The sequence below is a fragment of the Narcine bancroftii genome, chromosome 1, assembly GCF_036971445.1.
Source record: "Narcine bancroftii isolate sNarBan1 chromosome 1, sNarBan1.hap1, whole genome shotgun sequence".
NCBI lineage: Eukaryota > Metazoa > Chordata > Chondrichthyes > Torpediniformes > Narcinidae > Narcine > Narcine bancroftii.
This window is the reverse complement of record NC_091469.1, coordinates 4,346,802-4,365,263: the sequence shown is the minus strand read 5'-3', so window position 1 is coordinate 4,365,263 and position 18,462 is coordinate 4,346,802. Positions and strand designations below refer to the sequence as shown.

The 18,462-nt window shown below is 37.8% G+C and overlaps 1 protein-coding gene across 6 annotated transcripts in view; it reads left to right on the top strand.

Moving 5' to 3' along the window:
* The window catches only part of zer1 (zyg-11 related, cell cycle regulator), a 34,609-nt gene that overhangs the window by 7,026 nt on the left and 9,121 nt on the right, over positions 1 to 18,462 (top strand). For 5 of the 6 annotated variants that reach the window (XM_069919068.1, XM_069919058.1, XM_069919074.1 and 2 more), the window contains 14 exons: positions 312 to 471; positions 2,992 to 3,434; positions 5,167 to 5,343; positions 6,269 to 6,383; positions 6,621 to 6,767; positions 7,399 to 7,572; positions 7,944 to 8,159; positions 8,753 to 8,794; positions 9,130 to 9,249; positions 11,278 to 11,393; positions 13,641 to 13,829; positions 15,075 to 15,172; positions 17,106 to 17,208; positions 17,660 to 18,037. In XM_069919068.1, coding sequence (XP_069775169.1) covers positions 312 to 471; positions 2,992 to 3,434; positions 5,167 to 5,343; positions 6,269 to 6,383; positions 6,621 to 6,767; positions 7,399 to 7,572; positions 7,944 to 8,159; positions 8,753 to 8,794; positions 9,130 to 9,249; positions 11,278 to 11,393; positions 13,641 to 13,829; positions 15,075 to 15,172; positions 17,106 to 17,208; positions 17,660 to 17,729 — 2,170 coding nt within the window. In that variant the 3' untranslated portion in view covers positions 17,730 to 18,037. Of the gene's footprint in view, positions 1 to 311; positions 472 to 2,991; positions 3,435 to 5,166; positions 5,344 to 6,268; positions 6,384 to 6,620; positions 6,768 to 7,398; positions 7,573 to 7,943; positions 8,160 to 8,752; positions 8,795 to 9,129; positions 9,250 to 11,277; positions 11,394 to 13,640; positions 13,830 to 15,074; positions 15,173 to 17,105; positions 17,209 to 17,659; positions 18,038 to 18,462 lie in introns of those variants that run through there. The other variant, XM_069919082.1, reaches the window with a different exon arrangement.

Here is an 18,462-nt window from a genome sequence, read left to right as displayed (position 1 = left end):
TAAGGTATGGAGTAGTTGAGGCAAAAATCACAGGTAGATTTTAGAGGAAACTGGATAAGAATGTGTTAGCAAAGTCAAGTATGAAGTTGGGTTTGCATAAATTTGAGTTTAGAGGATTGAGGGCTGATTTGAGTTAGATGCTGAAAGTGAAGGAACTAAATTCTCTGGTGGATGAATTTGCATTTTGTAACCGAGGATAGTGGTGTAGCAAGAATATTTTATTTTCATGTTCTCCTCACCCCTCATTTGACCTATTGCAGTTTTGAACTTAATTAAAAAAAGGCTCAACCAATCTCCTGTGCTTGCTCTAGGTACATGGATCTAGTGAACACAGACAACGGCTTCCCAGGACACTTGAGCTTCTTTAGTTTGTTCTCAGACCATCGGAACACTCGGCTGACTCATGTACATCTGAGAGGGATTCATGAGGGTATCATTCAGGATGAGGACTTGGTGGCATTTTCTAAACAAGTATGGGTGATGTTATATTTTTAAGTGTACCCCATTATTTCTGTTTGTCACTGACCCCTCTTGAACCCCTTTCCTCTCTCATCCCTCTCCTGAAAATAAGTGCACATTTTAATTTGCCTTGCTTCTCCTCTTGAACCCCTTTCCTCTCTCATCCCTCTCCTGAAAATAAGTGCACATTTTAATTTGCCTTGCTTCTGTTGGTAACATAAAGTATTTCAGATGAAGATGAACTGAGAAAGACTTCAAAGAAAGCTTTGAAAGACAGGATAATCTTCTATTAATCATCATCTTTCTTCATAGCAGAATTGATCTGACTTCATCTCTGGGGTTTTGTTTCGCAGCACCTGGTCTCCCTCAGAGAGAGCTGCGTGTTTATTGTTTGGGAGAGGAAATTCACAGCTGGGCCTAATTCTATTCACACATTGCTAAGTTATGCTTTGCCCAATTGTTCCATCGCTCATCAAAGCCACCAATTGCACTTTATTTCTAAAGTACCTTAGTTGAAATCTTAATTGGCTGAGGATCAAACCTGGAGTATTCCTATTCTTGGTACAGACAAGAAAGGAATGAACCAAGACAATGTAAGTTTGTGCTGTGGTAAGTGGCTTGACATCAAATCAGCAATTGGCACAAAAACATTCAAAATTAGGATATTGTCACTTTAAGAAATTGCTATTGCAATTCTCTACTTTTAGGGCTCATAAATGACAGTTAGTTGCTGAGATTGTAGCTGCCATCTCGTTTGTGCACAGTCCACTTGAAATAGGTAGACGCTGTTCAAGTGAATGCTCTGGCAGCCTCACAATGTGCTATGGAGATGGGGGGAAAAAATGGATTGGGAGGGAAAGAAAAGGAGTGGCGTTGAAGGATTAAACAGCACAGTTGGGTTCCAAACATCACACCATAAATTGTAGCAAATGCTGCAAATTTTATCTGTGGCATCTATTATAATATTTAGCCCATGTAAATCAAAATAATGAAGATTTTTTAAAAAATGTGTCATTGGAAACCCTTTAAATATAATTCCTGACTTGCTGTGTGATTTATAGACATGATTAAGAGTGGAAAAACAAAAAAAATCGTGGGTTGCAACATATTGATTCAAATTCTGATGGCAGGTCAGAAGTGTATGCTGTATACATTGATGAAAAGAAGTGATGATGTCACCAATGTGCAGATGAATTGTGACAGGAAATTTCAGGTCAATTTTCCATTGGGATAGGATGTCGTCAGAAATAGGTCCAAGTACTACAGAAAATAGGCAAGCACTTGTTATATGTGATTTATTCATCTAAAAATAGATTTTCTTGTCCAATTTCTAGGCTATGGTAGGTTAAAGATTTGTGCATGGACAAAAGAGCCAAGGTTTGAATTTTGATTTGAAGAGCGTGTTGAAGATGTGGTACTGGACCATGCTGTTATCATTTTGATAACGGGTAAATGTTTTTTAATGGTTTTGGGAGGTAGGATGTTCTGCAAAATTTCAGAACCTACCACTATTGGAATGTGTATTTTTTTTTTAAAAATCTGTAAACTATAAAAGACCATTCAGTAAATACACTGAAAAATGTTATTTCATTCTTTGGCTTGGCTTCGCGGACGAAGATTTATGGAGGGGGTAAAAAGTCCACGTCAGCTGCAGGCTCGTTTGTGGCTGACCAGTCCGATGCGGGACAGGCAGACACGATTGCAGCGGTTGCAAGGGAAAATTGGTTGGTTGGGGTTGGGTGTTGGGTTTTTCCTCCTTTGCCTTTTGTCAGTGAGGTGGGCTCTGCGGTCTTCTTCAAAGGAGGCTGCTGCCCGCCAAACTGTGAGGCGCCAAGATGCACGGTTTGAGGCGTTATCAGCCCACTGGCGGTGGTCAATGTGGCAGGCACCAAGAGATTTCTTTAGGCAGTCCTTGTACCTTTTCTTTGGTGCACCTCTGTCACGGTGGCCAGTGGAGAGCTCGCCATATAATACGATCTTGGGAAGGCGATGGTCCTCCATTCTGGAGACGTGACCCATCCAGCGCAGCTGGATCTTCAGCAGCGTGGACTCGATGCTGTCGACCTCTGCCTTATTTCATTAACCTGCCATCTTAGGGGCTTTTTTTTTCTTTTTTAATTTTGTCCATTCTGGAATATGGGTGTCAACTGCCAAGACCACTCTTGCCCTTGCCTAATTTCCCTGAATTAGTTGTTTTGCAAGATCCAAGGGCAGTTCAGAACTGATCTTATTGTTGTGGATGTGGAATCATTCAGACTGGGTAAGGGCAGCTGGTATTCTTCCCTCAAGGATATTGTTTTTATTATCAGTGTCATCACTTTTGCGTGACTTTGTTTTAAATTCTCTAACGAATGCATAGGGGTTTGAACTCCCATGATTAATGGCCTGGACTATTAGTTCACATTTCTTCATAACCTGCCCTATAACATAACTACTACTAACTTCATTTTGTTTGCTAATTGAAGACTGTAAAATTACTGATGGTATGTCATTGACTCTTCCAGTGACATTTAGTTTTGTTACGTTCTTTAGGATCTTGTTGAGCTTCGCCTGGTGAACTGTGACAGGCTTTCAGCCAAAAGCCTACAGACTCTGAATAACTTCCGTAGCACGTTAGTTTCACTCAGCCTGTTTGGGTGCAATAACATTTTTTATGAAGAGGAGAATCCTGGTGGCTGCGAGGGGGACAACAACAGCATGGTGAACCCCTCACGGCAGGTTCTTGTTAGGGACTTTACCTTTACTGGCTTTCACCGGCTATGTTTCCTCAACCTGGGTCATCTAACTGATGGAGTGAATGTGGACCAACTGCTGCGGCCACTGACCTCTCTAACTTCACTTGATCTCTCTGGGATCCAGCTGAACGACATCCAATTTCTGCTGCAGTGGCAAAAACGGCTTGGGTCATTAGTGCTGTACAACATGGATCTCTCTGAAGAACACATCTGGGTCCTCCTGCAGCTCACTAATCTCAGGTAGGAGATTTCTAGGGCAGAGTCACATGGCAATCTAAGGTTCAGAGTGTAATTGTTGCTTGTCCTGTGTCTCATCAACAGTTAAATGTTATTAAAGGGGCAATTTAGCACAATATTCCTAGCATTTCACATGATCATTGGTGGACTACATTGATAGTATGCCACATAAAGTGCAGTAACATTTAGTTACTCCACCATGTTCTGAACTTTAGAGCTGGCCTAACAGAATTTCTAGACCTTTAGATGTTATTCCAATAATTTCCAATGCTATCAATTCAGTTTTGTTTGGATAAAAATAATAAATTGTCCTGTGAACGCAATAAGTTAGTTAAAAGGAAATTACAGAAATAAGACCTTACTAACTTTCCAGAGAGCACATAAACGGAACCAGGTGAGTTTCGGGGGACCATGGACCCAGGGGCGTATTGGGAGGGAAGCATGGGAAGCGGAGCCAGGGGCGTTTCAGGGGAGCATGGAGCCAGGGGCGTATTGGGAGGGAAGCACGGAAAGTGGAGCCAGGGGTGTTTTGGGGGTGGGGGAGAGCGGAGCCAGGGCATTTCGGGGGTGGGGGCACAGAAATTCTCTTTGAATTCAAAACAGGAACTTAGCATACATTTTTGTTGTTATAACACAATTTCACTCTTTAGTTTTAGTTATTTTTACTTGGATCAATTAAATTCCCCAACTTTGGAAGCAATAATTTCAATCTTATTACTATTCTGAAGGAAAAAATAAAGATATTCATTGATGTAGCTCCTTCATAATGTCAGGATGTCCTCAAGAGCTTCACAGTTAGTCAGGTACTTTAGAAGTTTTGTCACTTTAATGCAGAGAATGTGACCACATGGCAAGATTTCTCAGACGATAGAATGATAGTGAATACATAATGTTTGAATGATGCTAGTCGAGGGAGAAATCTTAGCTAGACCATAAGAAAGAGTTCCACTGGTCTATGAAGTACTGTCACAGGATCTTTTATACTTGACATAGAAGGTATTCATTTAATAATTTGTCTGAAAGTGCCTTAGCACTGCAAAGAAAAATCGACTGGATTCAAAATTATTGAGTGACAATTGAATCCTCAAACTTCTGATTTTGGCTTGACATATCTTTTATTTCTGAAAGAGATGAAGTTCCTTTCGCAGGACAGAAATGACCAAGGTCTCTGACTGGAATGACTTTAAACTTGGTCTATTGCCTACACCAAAGAAATCCTTTAACTCAGAATTAATTTAATTAAATCAGTTTATTCACCTTTTTTTTCTTCCTTGCATGATGCCCATTTAGAAGAAAAATATTGGAGTCATAGAGTGATACTGATTTATAGCATGGAAAGAAACCCTTTGGTCCAAATTGTCTATGTCAAGTTGGGGTATAATAACCCTCCAGTGGGTAAATAAGGAACCTGAATCCTGGGGAGAACCATTGTTAAATCTGTCTTGTAAAATCTGTTTTGTCTGCTCTTGTCACCATAGGAACATTATTAAAGTGAGAGCTTGCTTTTAAACTTGCAGCAGTTGGTGTGCATAAGCCAAAGGAGGAAGCTTCTTTGAAACACAAAGCAGTTTCAGCTTGGTCAGCACAGGCCTCTTGGACTGTATGTCTCAGTTGAATACTGCATAAGTGAAGTGATAGTGAGACAATTGGTTGTTATTTTTTTTAGGTTGTTATTGTTCTTGATGTGCCATCAAATGTATTCATCTCAAATATCTTGCTGCAATTTATTCTGCAGACATTTAGACATTTCTCGTGACAGAACTTCCAGTTTTTACAAATTCAAGCTAACCCGGAAAGTCCTCACAGCCTTTGTGCAGAACCTTAAAAACCTCGTCTCATTGGACATCTCAGGACACCTGATGCTGGATAACTCTGCAATCTCAAGTCATGACGAAGCCTTGGGCTCTGCAAGGTGAGGCCTAGACAAATATCAAAGAGCTAAGTTTCCTTATTGAGCATGGGGTTGTCACCTGGCCAAGAAATTCAAATTAAAAATCTGCATCTTTGATTTATTTTGCATCTTATCTCAAACAACTGACTTGTTCTTTGGAAAGTCAATTATTGTCTTTATGTAGACAAGAGCTCTAGCCAATTTGTGCAGATCCTACAAACAGTGAGTTGAATGTTGATTAATCAGCTTCCAACAAGTCTCTGTGTGAATTCCTTCCCATTCGTTGACTAATATCCTTGAACAGAGATTCTCACCTTTGGGTCTGAAAACCCTGGATTGAATGGATTATTTGTATTAAAGGTTAATCTAAAATTTTATGTCCCTGTTGTAGCTGTTGAGTCAGAGGTTGAAGATTCCATGGAAAAAATTGGAAAAGAACAGTAACACTGCTTGCAATATCCAAGCCAATATTCAGATTTAAAGCTACTTAATTAGTCATTCATCATGTGCTCTTGAAAACAATTTTGTGTCTAAGCATAGAACATCTTTATTTTAGGAAAATATCCTATGCTAGTTCTCAGGAAAGTAAGCATTTTAGATTAAAATTGTCAGTGATCCAGGTATCTATACACTTGATCAAAGAGGTAAGTTTAAGGGATGTCAAGAAGGATAGAGACTATTAAAAGAATTGGAGAGAACTCCAGACCTCAAAAGTTGCAAGTTCAGCCTTTTCTGGGTACTCTGGTTCCTCTTTCGTATTCCAAAGAGGAACAGGGTTAATTGGGCATATTGGTGTATTTGGGTGGTGTGGGCTCATAGGCCAAGAAGGGCCTGTTACTGTATCTTTAAATTGAAACAAAAATAAATATTCCTGAGAAATGTGATAATGTGATCATTCTGGACCAGTTACCACATTAATTTATCTAATTTGCTTTATTGTATTAAGTAATGAGCCACAAAAAAGCAGCATTGAACCATTCCGTGCATTAAAGAGATCTTTTCAATTCCTGGGATTATTTGACACCACACTGTGCAATCTAACTCATATTCCTGCTTATAAGGTGAGTGATGCTCCCATTCCTTGTTCTTATTCTTTATAACATTAGTTAGGATGTTCGTTTCAGATTAGGGTATTGTCTGTGCATAGGCACAAGTCTATATGCAAAATTAAATATAAATTATCTGCTGCTGTAATTGTATACTTTCAATAATATGGACTTTGAAGCCTGTAGATATGGTTTGAATTTTTCCATACAATTGACCTGCAGATTGTGTTACTGTTTTGCTACTGTTACTAGATAACTGGAGAAGCAAATGAGGATCAAATCCTGAATGCTATTGAAGCTTATACAGAATATCGGCCAGAAATAGCTTCGCGTGCAATAAATCATCTCTTTGATATTGCACGTATTGAACATTGTAACCAGCCATTGCGTGCTCTACAGGTAAGATTCAAAGGTTAAAAGTAAGGAGTGAAAGGTAAAAATTGACAAGTGACTATTTTAGAAAGTGTAAAGGAATCTTTGTTTCCCACCAATCTTCATAGAATGATTTGGTCTGCTCGATTTTAGCTTGAAAATCTGCACAGAATCATAGCTTTTTCTTCAAAAAATAAATTCCTTGAATTCTGAATGTAATTGTTTGATTTATTGGTTACTTCTTTACATGAGCCAACTCTCCTTCTGGAAACTTTTTGGTAAAACAGAGGGTGATCACCAATGGAAAATTAACAATAAAGATAGCATGACATTTTCTTTCCACCACCCCAAATAATAAAAAGGATAAAAAAGACTTGATTAGGAAACAGGTAGATGTTGGAATGTTCTGGAAGTTGAGATAAAAATCTTAATCCAAAGAAAGATCATCAAAGCACTTCACAAGCAAAGTATTTTTGAAGTGTTGTCTTCTTCTTGGTGATCGAACAAATTGTGGGAAATGATGGCATTCGTGATGAGTGTAGATCACACAGGAATAATTACTTGTTGAAAGAACAATTAGGAGATGTACTGACTACCATGCTAGTAATCAAACTGAGAGAAGGACACAGATTTGAAAATCTTTTCTCTTTTGTTGCAGCTAGTGATCTCTGCATTGAAGTATTACAAATTTGACAAAAGTGTTCAGGTGACAGGCAGTGCAGCACTCTTCTACCTGACTGGCTCCGACTACCGGCACGAGCAGAGCATTAAGCTGCGCCGTCAGGTCATTCAGGTGGTTCTGAATGGTATGGAGTCCTACCACGAGGTGACGGTATGAATACAATTGTTCAACCTATATGAGCATCTGTAAACAATATGGTACTTGAGCTTTTTATTATATAGTCTAGATATTACAACTCCCTTTGGTCACTTTGCAGTGCATGATGGATTGATGGCTAAATTGACATTATCCCTCTGGGAGCTTCCCCCACCCCCCCACCATCTCTTCCTTGATTATCCCCCCCCCCCATTTCTCTAATCCTCTTAAATTGGCTTTTTTATATCTCTGTTGTCCTCAAACCCTCGCACTACTCTCTCCACCTCCAAGATTAGTGTTGTCTTACTGTTAAATTATACTGTGTGCTTATGGTGGTTGCGCACCTTTGCCTAACTCTAACCCTTGGTTCTGTCCTGGCATGGTAGGTACAACGGAATTGCTGCTTGACGCTCTGTAATTTCAGTATTCCAGAAGAGCTGGAATTCCAGTACCGGCGGGTGAACGAGCTGCTCCTTGGCATTCTCAATCAGTCACGGCAAGATGAGTCCATCCAGCGCATAGCAGTGCATCTTTGCAATGCACTGGTCTGCCAAGTGGACAATGACCACAAGGAAGCAGTCGGGAAAATGGGATTTGTTACTGTAAGTGTGGTGAAAATGAAGACTCTTCTGTTGTATCATTGTCAATATAACTTTACCTCTGGTGAAGGGTGTTATCAGGGTGAGGTGAGAGGGGATAGAAACAACCTCATGGTACATAACAAGTTGTGCGCTGCTTAAACTTGACATTATCACAATAAAGAATTGTATTTTTCCCAAAGTTCTTTATATCTAGTAAAGTATTTGCAAAATGTAGTTGCTATTATAAGAAATGCTCCAAAAGAGCTAACTCAAACAAGTGATAATCCAATTCTGAGCAGCAATGAGGCTTTGCTCACATTGTATTAAGAATAAATTTTTAAAGTTATTTTCTATAACTATCAGCAGGTTTTTTATGAAATACAAACTGCTTACACATTTAATGCTTCGGCGTGTCCAATGATCAAGGAGATGAATAGTTTGGGCTGTTGGGCCCAGATGGTTCATTTTAATCTAGAAAATTTCTTTTTTTTTAAACAAAATAATTATTTCTGAGTAGAAAGAATGAGATGCGCATGTTCAAATGTGGTCTTTTTTGGTTTAGTGTTGGGGTTATACCTTGTCTATTTCTAACCTTTTTTTAATCCATATTTCAGACAATGTTGAAATTGATTCAAAAGAAACTGGCAGACAAAGTGGTAAGTTAAAGAAATAACAAACTCATATTTTTAAACATTATCCTCAGTTTGATCCTCAGCTAGAAAATTCCAAAAACACTCAGCATGTCTGGTAACCCATGTAGAAAGAGAAACAAAGTCAGAGTTTCAGGTTGGGAACTTTCATCAAAACTTGTCAAGTGTTGACCTGTTTCTCTCTCCTATTGCTTTCCATTTTTTTTTTAAAGACTTTTGGCTTTAAAAAATTTTCTTTTACTTTGTCCAATAATTAATAATTTTGTACAATATTCTGCACATTAGTGAACGTGAAGTATTTCCAATATATTCCCTTTGCATCTCTTTCTTTCTCCATGCAGTGTGACCAGGTAATGGAGTTTTCATGGAGTGCACTGTGGAACATTACTGATGAGACGCCTGACAATTGTGAGATGTTCCTCAACTGCAATGGAATGAAGTTGTTTCTAGAGTGTTTGAATGTAAGTTCCTCCCTGGAGTGTATGTAATTTTTCCCTTGTTCAAGTGCACTGTGGGATAAAAATCACCTGAATTCTCCTTATTTCATTGTGATTAGTAGCTCAGTTAGTTAGCTCATTAAATATAATAGTTTTCATGTATTTGAAGGCTGTGAGGACTCTCCTTTTAGCTGGTACATGGCAATAAGGAGTCAGATTTGTGCAGCAAGTGGGGATGTTGATCATAGTTGGCTATGGGAACCTAAATTTTGGGGCCCAAAATTGAATCTGGGAAAGAAATGTCTTCAATGTGTTATTTTGCTACTGGGTCCTTGAGGACATGTCTGGCACAGGCACAATTTTACAGATAAGAGAACCAGCATGATGGAAAAAGTATCTCTGTCAATATGCGTGTCCACAACTTTATTGGTAGGCATGAGCATGCACACACTGAGGATGCCCTTCATCATGCTGAGGCATTTAAATCATGTTAAATCATAGAGAATCAAAGCATGTTTTTAATTTGCTAAAATTTTAACAGAGGTCCCGTTAGGCATCAGCAGCTGCAGAACGATAAATCCACCACAATTCACAACTACTTATTGAAATTTATCCATTGCTAGAGTTAGGATCAAACCTGGAGATTGAGCTCTGCTTGGTGATCCTGTAAGAAAGATTCTAGGAGCAGAACTATAAGCAAAATGCCATCCCAATGACAGTGAACAACGAGATGGGAAGGAGCATGCAAATTTACTGATCATATCTGTTGGTTGTGTGGTCAAAATTTGTCTGTCCTATTACATCTCGTCATGAATAGTGGGGGGATAATTAAAAGACCAAGGGGCAGTGATGGCTCCATGATATTTTCAACCGTAACAGAAGAGTCTAGCAAATCAGAACAAACATAAAGCTGAGGAGTTTGCAAATATCTTTAGCCACAAATGGCAAGTCAATGATCCACTTGTGTCTCCTCTGAAGTTCCTTACCATTGTCAGCTTATTGGGTTCAGTTCGTGTGCCACTGAGAAAGCGCTGCGCATTGTTCACAATAAAACAATGAGCTCCAGCAATACCATGATTGTAGTCCTGAAGATATCTACTGCAGAATAAGTCACAACGTCAGCACTAATACCCCACTGCAGCTCTGACACTAATAAGTAGGAGGAAAATTACAGCCAACTATCACCCCAGCAGCCTACACTCTGCAAATTAATAAAAGGTATTTTCTTATTTAGTAGTCTTCTGCTTATCACGGTCAGTTTCTAACTTTATTATGACATCAGTCATAATTCTGGAGTGAGATGAGAACAGCATCAAGGCATATGCTAAGGGAGATTCCAAATACCGATAGTAAAATTTTAGTCGGTAGGAATTGTGAAGAAAAGCATTTCACTGTCTAGAATCACACATTCAAAATCTGCAGGAGGTGTTTCTTGGGGGAGTTCTTCACATAAATGACCTTTCTACTGCTACAAGAAAAAGCTAACGTTTGGCATGTTTGCTGAAGATTGCACATTAAGCAGGTTCACTTGCAACTCCTCAGATAATAGACCTCACCACAGTGTAATAAGACACAACATTCAGCCTGATAACTCTGGGTCATGCAAGGCCAGACGATGTTTCTTGCTGAAGTTGGTTAGTTTAACAGCTGCCTCGTGATATTCAAAGTTAACACCATGATTCAATCTGGGATTTTCAATATTTAAAGCAGTAGCTTAACCAGGTGAACAACTATTGCTGTTAGGTTTGAGAATACATATTTACAACAGATTCATTTCCATACTACCCAGCTATATTTCATAAAACAGGACATTCTATTTTGTTTCACTAGGTTGGCATCTCTGCTTTGGGTTTCTCTGCAGCTGCTGGCATACTGTTTTAGATTCATTGGGCCCATGACAATCTCTTGGTTGGTGCAGGATCTTGGACTCTTCTGTTAAGGATACAGGATTTGGGAGTCCTGTGTGTTCTGCCCAAGGACAGGGAGTCAGTTAGAATTCCCAAGAACATTGAATATCCACAGATTGCATCCCATTATTTTTTTTCATTCTAGGAATTCCAAGGAAAACAAGAATTACACCGGAACATGCTGGGACTCCTGGGAAATGTTGCAGAAGTCAAACAGCTTCGGCCATACCTTATGACCACACAGTTTATCAGTGTCTTCAGGTCAGTTTGGGGTGGGGGGGGGGGATACTTTTACAAGTCATTTGTTTGTGACACCAGAGATATTTCAGATATTTGCCTATTTCTCAACTCCTGCACCTGCCTTCCATCGATGCCAGAATCAGGTCATTACCAAAATATCTCCTTTTACGTTTTATTTTTCACCCAGTTGTGTAAATGCATCGTCTCCTCTTCCACTGATGTAACTTTCAGCAATATCTATCCACCTCTTCCTAGCAGCTTGGTCATTCTGCTCCTAGGTTGGATTTTGCAGGAAACGGAGGTTATTCAGTTCATCCTGCCTGTGCTGGCTCTTTGAAAGAGTTATCCAGTTATTCCTCGTTCCTGGTTTGTTTCTCATGAACTCTAACTTTCCACTTGAACATTCATAGGCACGTTCCATTGAAAGTTGATATTGAATCAACTGCCATCATTATCTCAGGCATTCCATATGATAACTCGCCACTAGTTCTTTTGGCACGTGCCTTCTATCCACAGTCTTGGGTTACGGACTATTCTGCCATTGGAAAATGCTTCTCTCTACTTGCTCAAAATTATGAACATATTTTGATAAGCACTTCTAACTTCTCAATTTGCTGATGAGGGGTTAATCACGCCTCCTCCAATTTTTCCCACATAATTAATCAGATTGACATTTTCCATATCCAGTTGCTACAATCCTGCCTGTATTGCTGTGAGCTCAGAATTAAAATCAATCAGCCTAACTAATCCATCTGTGGCTTCATTGTAGGACTTGATCTGTCCTGTATATATCCTTTTCTATAGTATTAATCTACAACAAGTACAGAAAGTGATTCCCTTGAATTTTGACAATAGGAAAGGGTTGGTAGAATAATTTTAACTTTTGATGAGGTAAGATCACCTGCATTGACTTGCTGTTGCTTAGCACAATGGCAATCAAGGGTTAAGAATACCCAAGGATATATTGGCCTTGGAAGAGTCAATCTTAAATTTATCAGAATGGTTGCAGGGCTAAAACAATTACATTGCAGCTGCATAAACAAGACTTGTATTTATCTGAGTTTAGGGGCATTATTGAGCAACCATTAAAGGTGTTGTAAATGGTTAAAAGAGAAATCTTCCAGCCAAGGAAAATAGAATCTGTTTTTTCAGATGTTCACAGCCAGAGTTTAAAATTAGAACTGAGGTGCTGTCAGGAAACATAGTCACACAGAGCCTAATGTAAATCTGGAATGATGACCCTTGGAAAGATGTTGAGATTAGAAGAGAATTAAACATTTCAAATCTGAATTTGATAGATTTTCATTATGTCATCAAGACATGTGTTTGGTATTAAGAAATAAATCACCTACGACCTATAAAAAGCCATTATATAAAATATATTTGCTTCACTTTTTGCACTGCTGCACAGTCATAATTATCTCAATAAAAACATCAAAGAAATTAGGAAAGTTGTGAAGACTTGGAGAGAGGTTAATTTATTCTCCCACGTACCAAGATGCAGTGGGAAAGTTTGATTTGTAGCAGCCTATCTCGACATTCCATGGATGTGGGATGTAAAACAGTACAGAGGTGAACAGAGAAGTGCCGAGTAATCAAAGCACAGCAGATCAGTTAATACAGGTGCAGAGGAAATTTAACAAATGTGCACTGTGGATGAACAGCTTCAGTTAAGAGGAGAGAGTAGAGAAGCTGGGGTTGTTCTACTTGGAGCATTAAGATCAGGGAAACTGTATTGAGGTGTTCAAAATTTTGAATAAGAATTGAAAGGGAGAAATAGTTTCTATGGCGAGGAAGGTTAGTATCCAAGGAATACAGATTTAAACTATCAGTAATTTTTAAAGTATCAAGTCGGGAGGTTAGAAGCAATTTCTTTCAAAGCGAGAGTTAATGATCTGTGTGGCCTGAAATGAAAAACAAACCCAATAGAAACGTTCAAATGAAATCATTCCTAGAATAATGGGAACATTCCACTAACTCTTTGAAAAAGCCATCTAATTATTGTAGTGATTATTTTCTTCTATAAAAGAGGGAAAACGTTGAACAAAATTCTCCCAAAGTGATTTAACAGTGTATCGGACACTGACTGTATTACATTTGCACCATTGTAACCTGCAATTAAAATGCTGTTCTTCCTGGATCCAGCAACAAAATGCATACAGTGAGGACATTTCTCAGCAATAAAAATCCACCACTATCCCTTTTGAGCCTTCCCTGTTTTTCTCCCACCCATCATAGTTTGAATTTTATTGTATGTGCCTTTTACAGCCGTCTCTTAGAAAGCAATGCTGATGGGATAGAGGTGTCGTACAATGCCTGTGGAGTACTGTCACATATCATATTTGATGGAGATGAGGCCTGGACCATCACAGAACCTCGTCGGGTTGAAGTGATGGATCGAATGTGGCGAGCAATTTCCAGCTGGGATGAAAATTCAAGAAGAAACATTAATTACAGGTAAGGACTGGCTTGCAACATAAATTGAGTATGGGAGTGGGAGGTGGTGTAGGGAAAGGTGGGGGTTGTTTTTTTTTTGCTTTGCTGTTCATTTAAGATGATACCATAGTAGAATGAAACATGGAAGGAACTATGTGCAGGTACCATGATTAATACAATAAACACTCAGTTTCGTATGACACAATACATTTGGCTTCATAGATTATACTATTTACACCTCAAAAGTTAAAAGAATAGAATCCAACACTATCGGACAAATGCTTTCATTGTAAACAAGAAATTGGTACAATAAATACATGCAATTTGGACATGTACAAAAGTGAAAACCTTTTGGGAGGATTTAACCTTAATATTAAATAGAATTACAAAAAACAAGATACCGAAAGACCCAAAAATATTGCTGTTAAACAACATAAAAGATAAAGAATTAGGTATAAAATTAGACAGTTCAAAAACAATTTATTATGATTGCACGCAGCAGCAAAAAAGTGCATAATAATTTGGAAAACGGAAATAACCTTTAAAATACAACAATGGTACATAGAATTGAATAAGTGTATTCCATTAGAAAAAAATTACCTAGAACCTAAGAGACAAATACGCTTTATTTGAACAAATTTTGGAACCATACATAAAGTTTATTAGAAACCGCCAATCTCAGACCTCCATCTCTTGATGTGACAAGTTACAATTAAGAAAATAGCCAAGTAAAAAAATATTGAACGACACAATCTCTTTTTCTTTTCTTCTGTCATATTTGTTTGTTCCTTTTTGCTTTAAGTTATAGGGGGTGGGGAGGGAGGGGGAAGGGGGAAAAAATGAAAATGTCACTGTGAATATATTAACACTGAAAGCCTGCATATATTATTACAGACATTGTTCACGGTGAAGTATTAAGTAAAAAATTATATTTAAAAAAAAAAGCCATACTGTTGGTCAGTGGTACCCAAAAGGGCAGTGATGGATTGTTCTGCCAATGGGAGGTGTGCACTTTGGCCACTGGTATGTACTGTGAAGTGTTTGTGCCAACACCAAGAGTTAGTTTTGTCTTGGCTGAATGTGCTTTCCCCCCCCCCCCCCCAGTGGTAGATGTCTTGAGGGCCAATGAAAAAACTAGTTGAGTCGGTAATTTTTACCATTCCATAGGGGCTGCTGGTTGGAGAGCTTCTGATGGAATAGTTGGGCAGTGGTGGGATGTTTGGGATAGTCAGGATTTTTTGAGCTGTTGTTTCTTCCTTCTTGCAGATCATTTGAGCCAATCTTGCGCCTTCTTCCTCAGCGAGTGGCTCCAGTCAGCCAACACTGGGCAACATGGGCACTTTTTAACCTCACATCTGTCTATCGTAAGTACTGTTTAGTGATGTGCTGAAGTTTTCTTGAAATATTTTTATTGGTTTGGAAGAGAGAAATATTATGTTATATATTGTTACATAACTTTTTATATAATGGAATACCGAATATGAATCGTAAGTGATTTATACATTGTCTTGTACACAATGCTTAAATAAAATGGAAATTCCCTTACGAAAACGTTTGTAAAGATATGGGGTCCATTCATAGAATATTATCATAGTTGGCAGTTTTAGGCTCGTGGGCTGCTCCGTCTGGCTTCTGGAGGATATGATCCAATCCAGTTTCATTGTTTTCTTTGTATTTTTTTAATATATGTAAGTTACCTTGATTAGAGGTAAGGGTTAGTTTCGTTTTTTTTTTATTTTTTCTTTGTTTCATAATGTAAATTAATAAATCGGAGTTTATATATGATGGTCTTTGACTACAATATTAATTAATTGATATTTTACCAAGTTATGAGCAGATTACTTATAAAGTAATTCATTTGATTATTATTTTTCATTTTAATAATAAGAATTAATAACAAAAATGGGAACATATTAATTGGAGCATTTTTACCAACTATATATTATGTATACATTTTGTTATTTCCTTCTGTTATGTCTTTGCAACATGTATATGAGATTATTATATTGAACTCAATAAAAATAATTTAAAAAGAAAACTTCACTTCATATTCTAATATTACGACATACTCATTGTTAGTTATCTAATTGGATTAATCTCTTTACTTATAAAGGAAAAGAGGGAAAAAAAGAAAAAGAAGGACCCCCCGAACAAATTCTAATCCTACCCCTCTCACTAAAGACGGTCACCAGCAAATAATATATAAAGAATAGAGACTCAGCTCTTGGATATCGGACAGGAAATCCCCAGAGCATCCCTGCCTATGTAATCAAATTATGATAGTAGTCCATAAATAGGCCCCATATCTTGTCAACTTCAATCTTGATCTCTTATGTTCGAAGTTTTTAAATATTCACTGCAGAAGGCAGGCTGAATGAGGAACTTAATAGCAGTGTTCTCAAATTTTTCTTCATGGTGAGATTTGTTATTTCCATGGTTATGAACTAGTCGACCAGAATCATCACCTCTACAGTACCATATCCCTGCACTTCTGAAAGCATTAATATTTTATTCTTGTTTTAAAAATTTTTTGTGGCCTTGACTGTTCTAATTTCTGTACCCTTCTCTAATGCTGCAAACTTTGTTTCTCCACTGTTCCACTTGCTAGTACAACCATAATATTTGTCATCCCACAATTGGTGGTTGTACCTTTAATATCTAAGCTCCAACATTCTATCCCTAGCCTCTCCTTCCATTAAGATGTTTCTTCAAACCTATTTCAGTGTGATGTCCCTTTAAGTAGCTCAATGTCATATCTTGTCTGAAAACACCTTAAATTGTTATAAATACTGTGAGTTATGAAGACTAAACATGCCATTACCAGACTGGGCAATGTTCCTAAACTGTAAGATACATGTGGAATGAACAATACAGTGAGATATCCTTTGACCCATTGGCCCTGTGCTGGTATTATTGAGCAATTTGTTTCATAAGAACGTCACTAAATATTGGCGGTTGATTACCACAGCAACATTACAATACCCTGTGCTAGGAAAATTTGGTCTGTGCTTGCCAAGGTGATGTGCCTTGTAAGAAGAGGGAAAAAAAAAATCAACTGTCCCGCACTCACTGTTGCCTCTAATTTCTCCCCATCTTTTCCCTCTGATCTCTCCCTGTCCAAAGCCCGCTTCTCTCTTCAAGCATCCAATCCAGATGCTGAATTTGAAACTGACATTTTGGGAATAATAACTTTGAAAAGCTTACAGTTGGAAATAAAATGTTAGATCAGAAAATGATATGGCTGCATTGTGCTGAAAGGCATTTGTGAACCTAACGCTTAATAATTTAAATCTGCAGCTGAGAAATACTGCACCTTGTTGATAAAAGAGAATGGAATTGAACTGCTGAAGGGAGTGATCAAGAGTGACACAGCTAGATCGGAGACCAAAGAGATGGCAAGGTAAGTGAAACTCTCAAAAGGCAGGCAGGTCTGTGTTTCTTTCTTTCAGCCAGAGATTATTTAAGGTTGCATGAATGCAGACAGGATTTCAGTATGATTTTCCATTTCCTCATGTTACGGTGGTTCCATTTTTAATGCTGCACTATAAGTGGCCTCATAAAATTATAGCACAGACTTTGCACCAGTTGCTCCAAGGATCTAACATAAAATAAGTTGAGTCATAGCCAAAGATCTAGAAAAATTAAGCTTGTGAAGCTATCCACAAATTGGCTGTCCTACTCTGACTAGAATCTGTTTGCAGTATTAAAGCTACTGGTGACCCCTCTGACCCTGGCAATTTGGTCTCAAAACCCAGCCAGGATCCTGTTTGTATTTAATGTTTTTTATTCATTGACCAGTCTGTCTGAATTTCCAAACTTTGTTGTATTTCATGTGGACAACTATGTTTCAGAACACTAATATCTGCAAGCATCAATAGCAAAGGTACTATTATAAGTTTAAAATGTGGACTTCCCAAATGATTACTTGTTCAACTCCTAAGAATACAGTGTTGGATATTCCTGTACTAGATAAACAGTGAGAAGAATGGAACCATTACTAAATATGGTGGGAAACCTTTCAGAAGTTAGGTTGAGGTAATCGGAGCATAATTGAATTATGTCGACATGAATTTCAAAATTTCAATGCTTTCATATAATAATTGGTCTTGGGCATTGTAATGAGTGTAGATGGCCGATCTTTTCTTGAAGTACAGAAAATGCTGAAACACTTATATATGAGGAAAGGTCTGAACATGGAAATGTTACTGTAACTCTTTTTATTTCTAAAATACTTTTATTGAGTTCAATATATAAATCCTCCATACAAAGTCATCTAATAATAACAAACAACAGTTCATATCATATAACTATCATTTATTAAACATATAATGTAAATCAAAAACCTATCCATAATTGTTTATTTGACTTGTTTCTATAAGACATCAAATTCTATCAAAATGATATTTAACAGATTATCCCTTTCTCATAATATTATCCCGGTATAGTTCTGGATAGAAAATAGATAAGACTAAATTAAACAATCCCTTTATACAAGCCAACAGTAAATTCTATCGTAATTTATGATTAATAATAAACCATATTTAAACCCATTTTTAACTAATTAATTTTAAAAAGGAAACAAAAAATTGACTAATGTACTAATCTAACCCCTCCCTCTAAACAAGGTTAACTTGTAAAATTGTAAAGATATGAT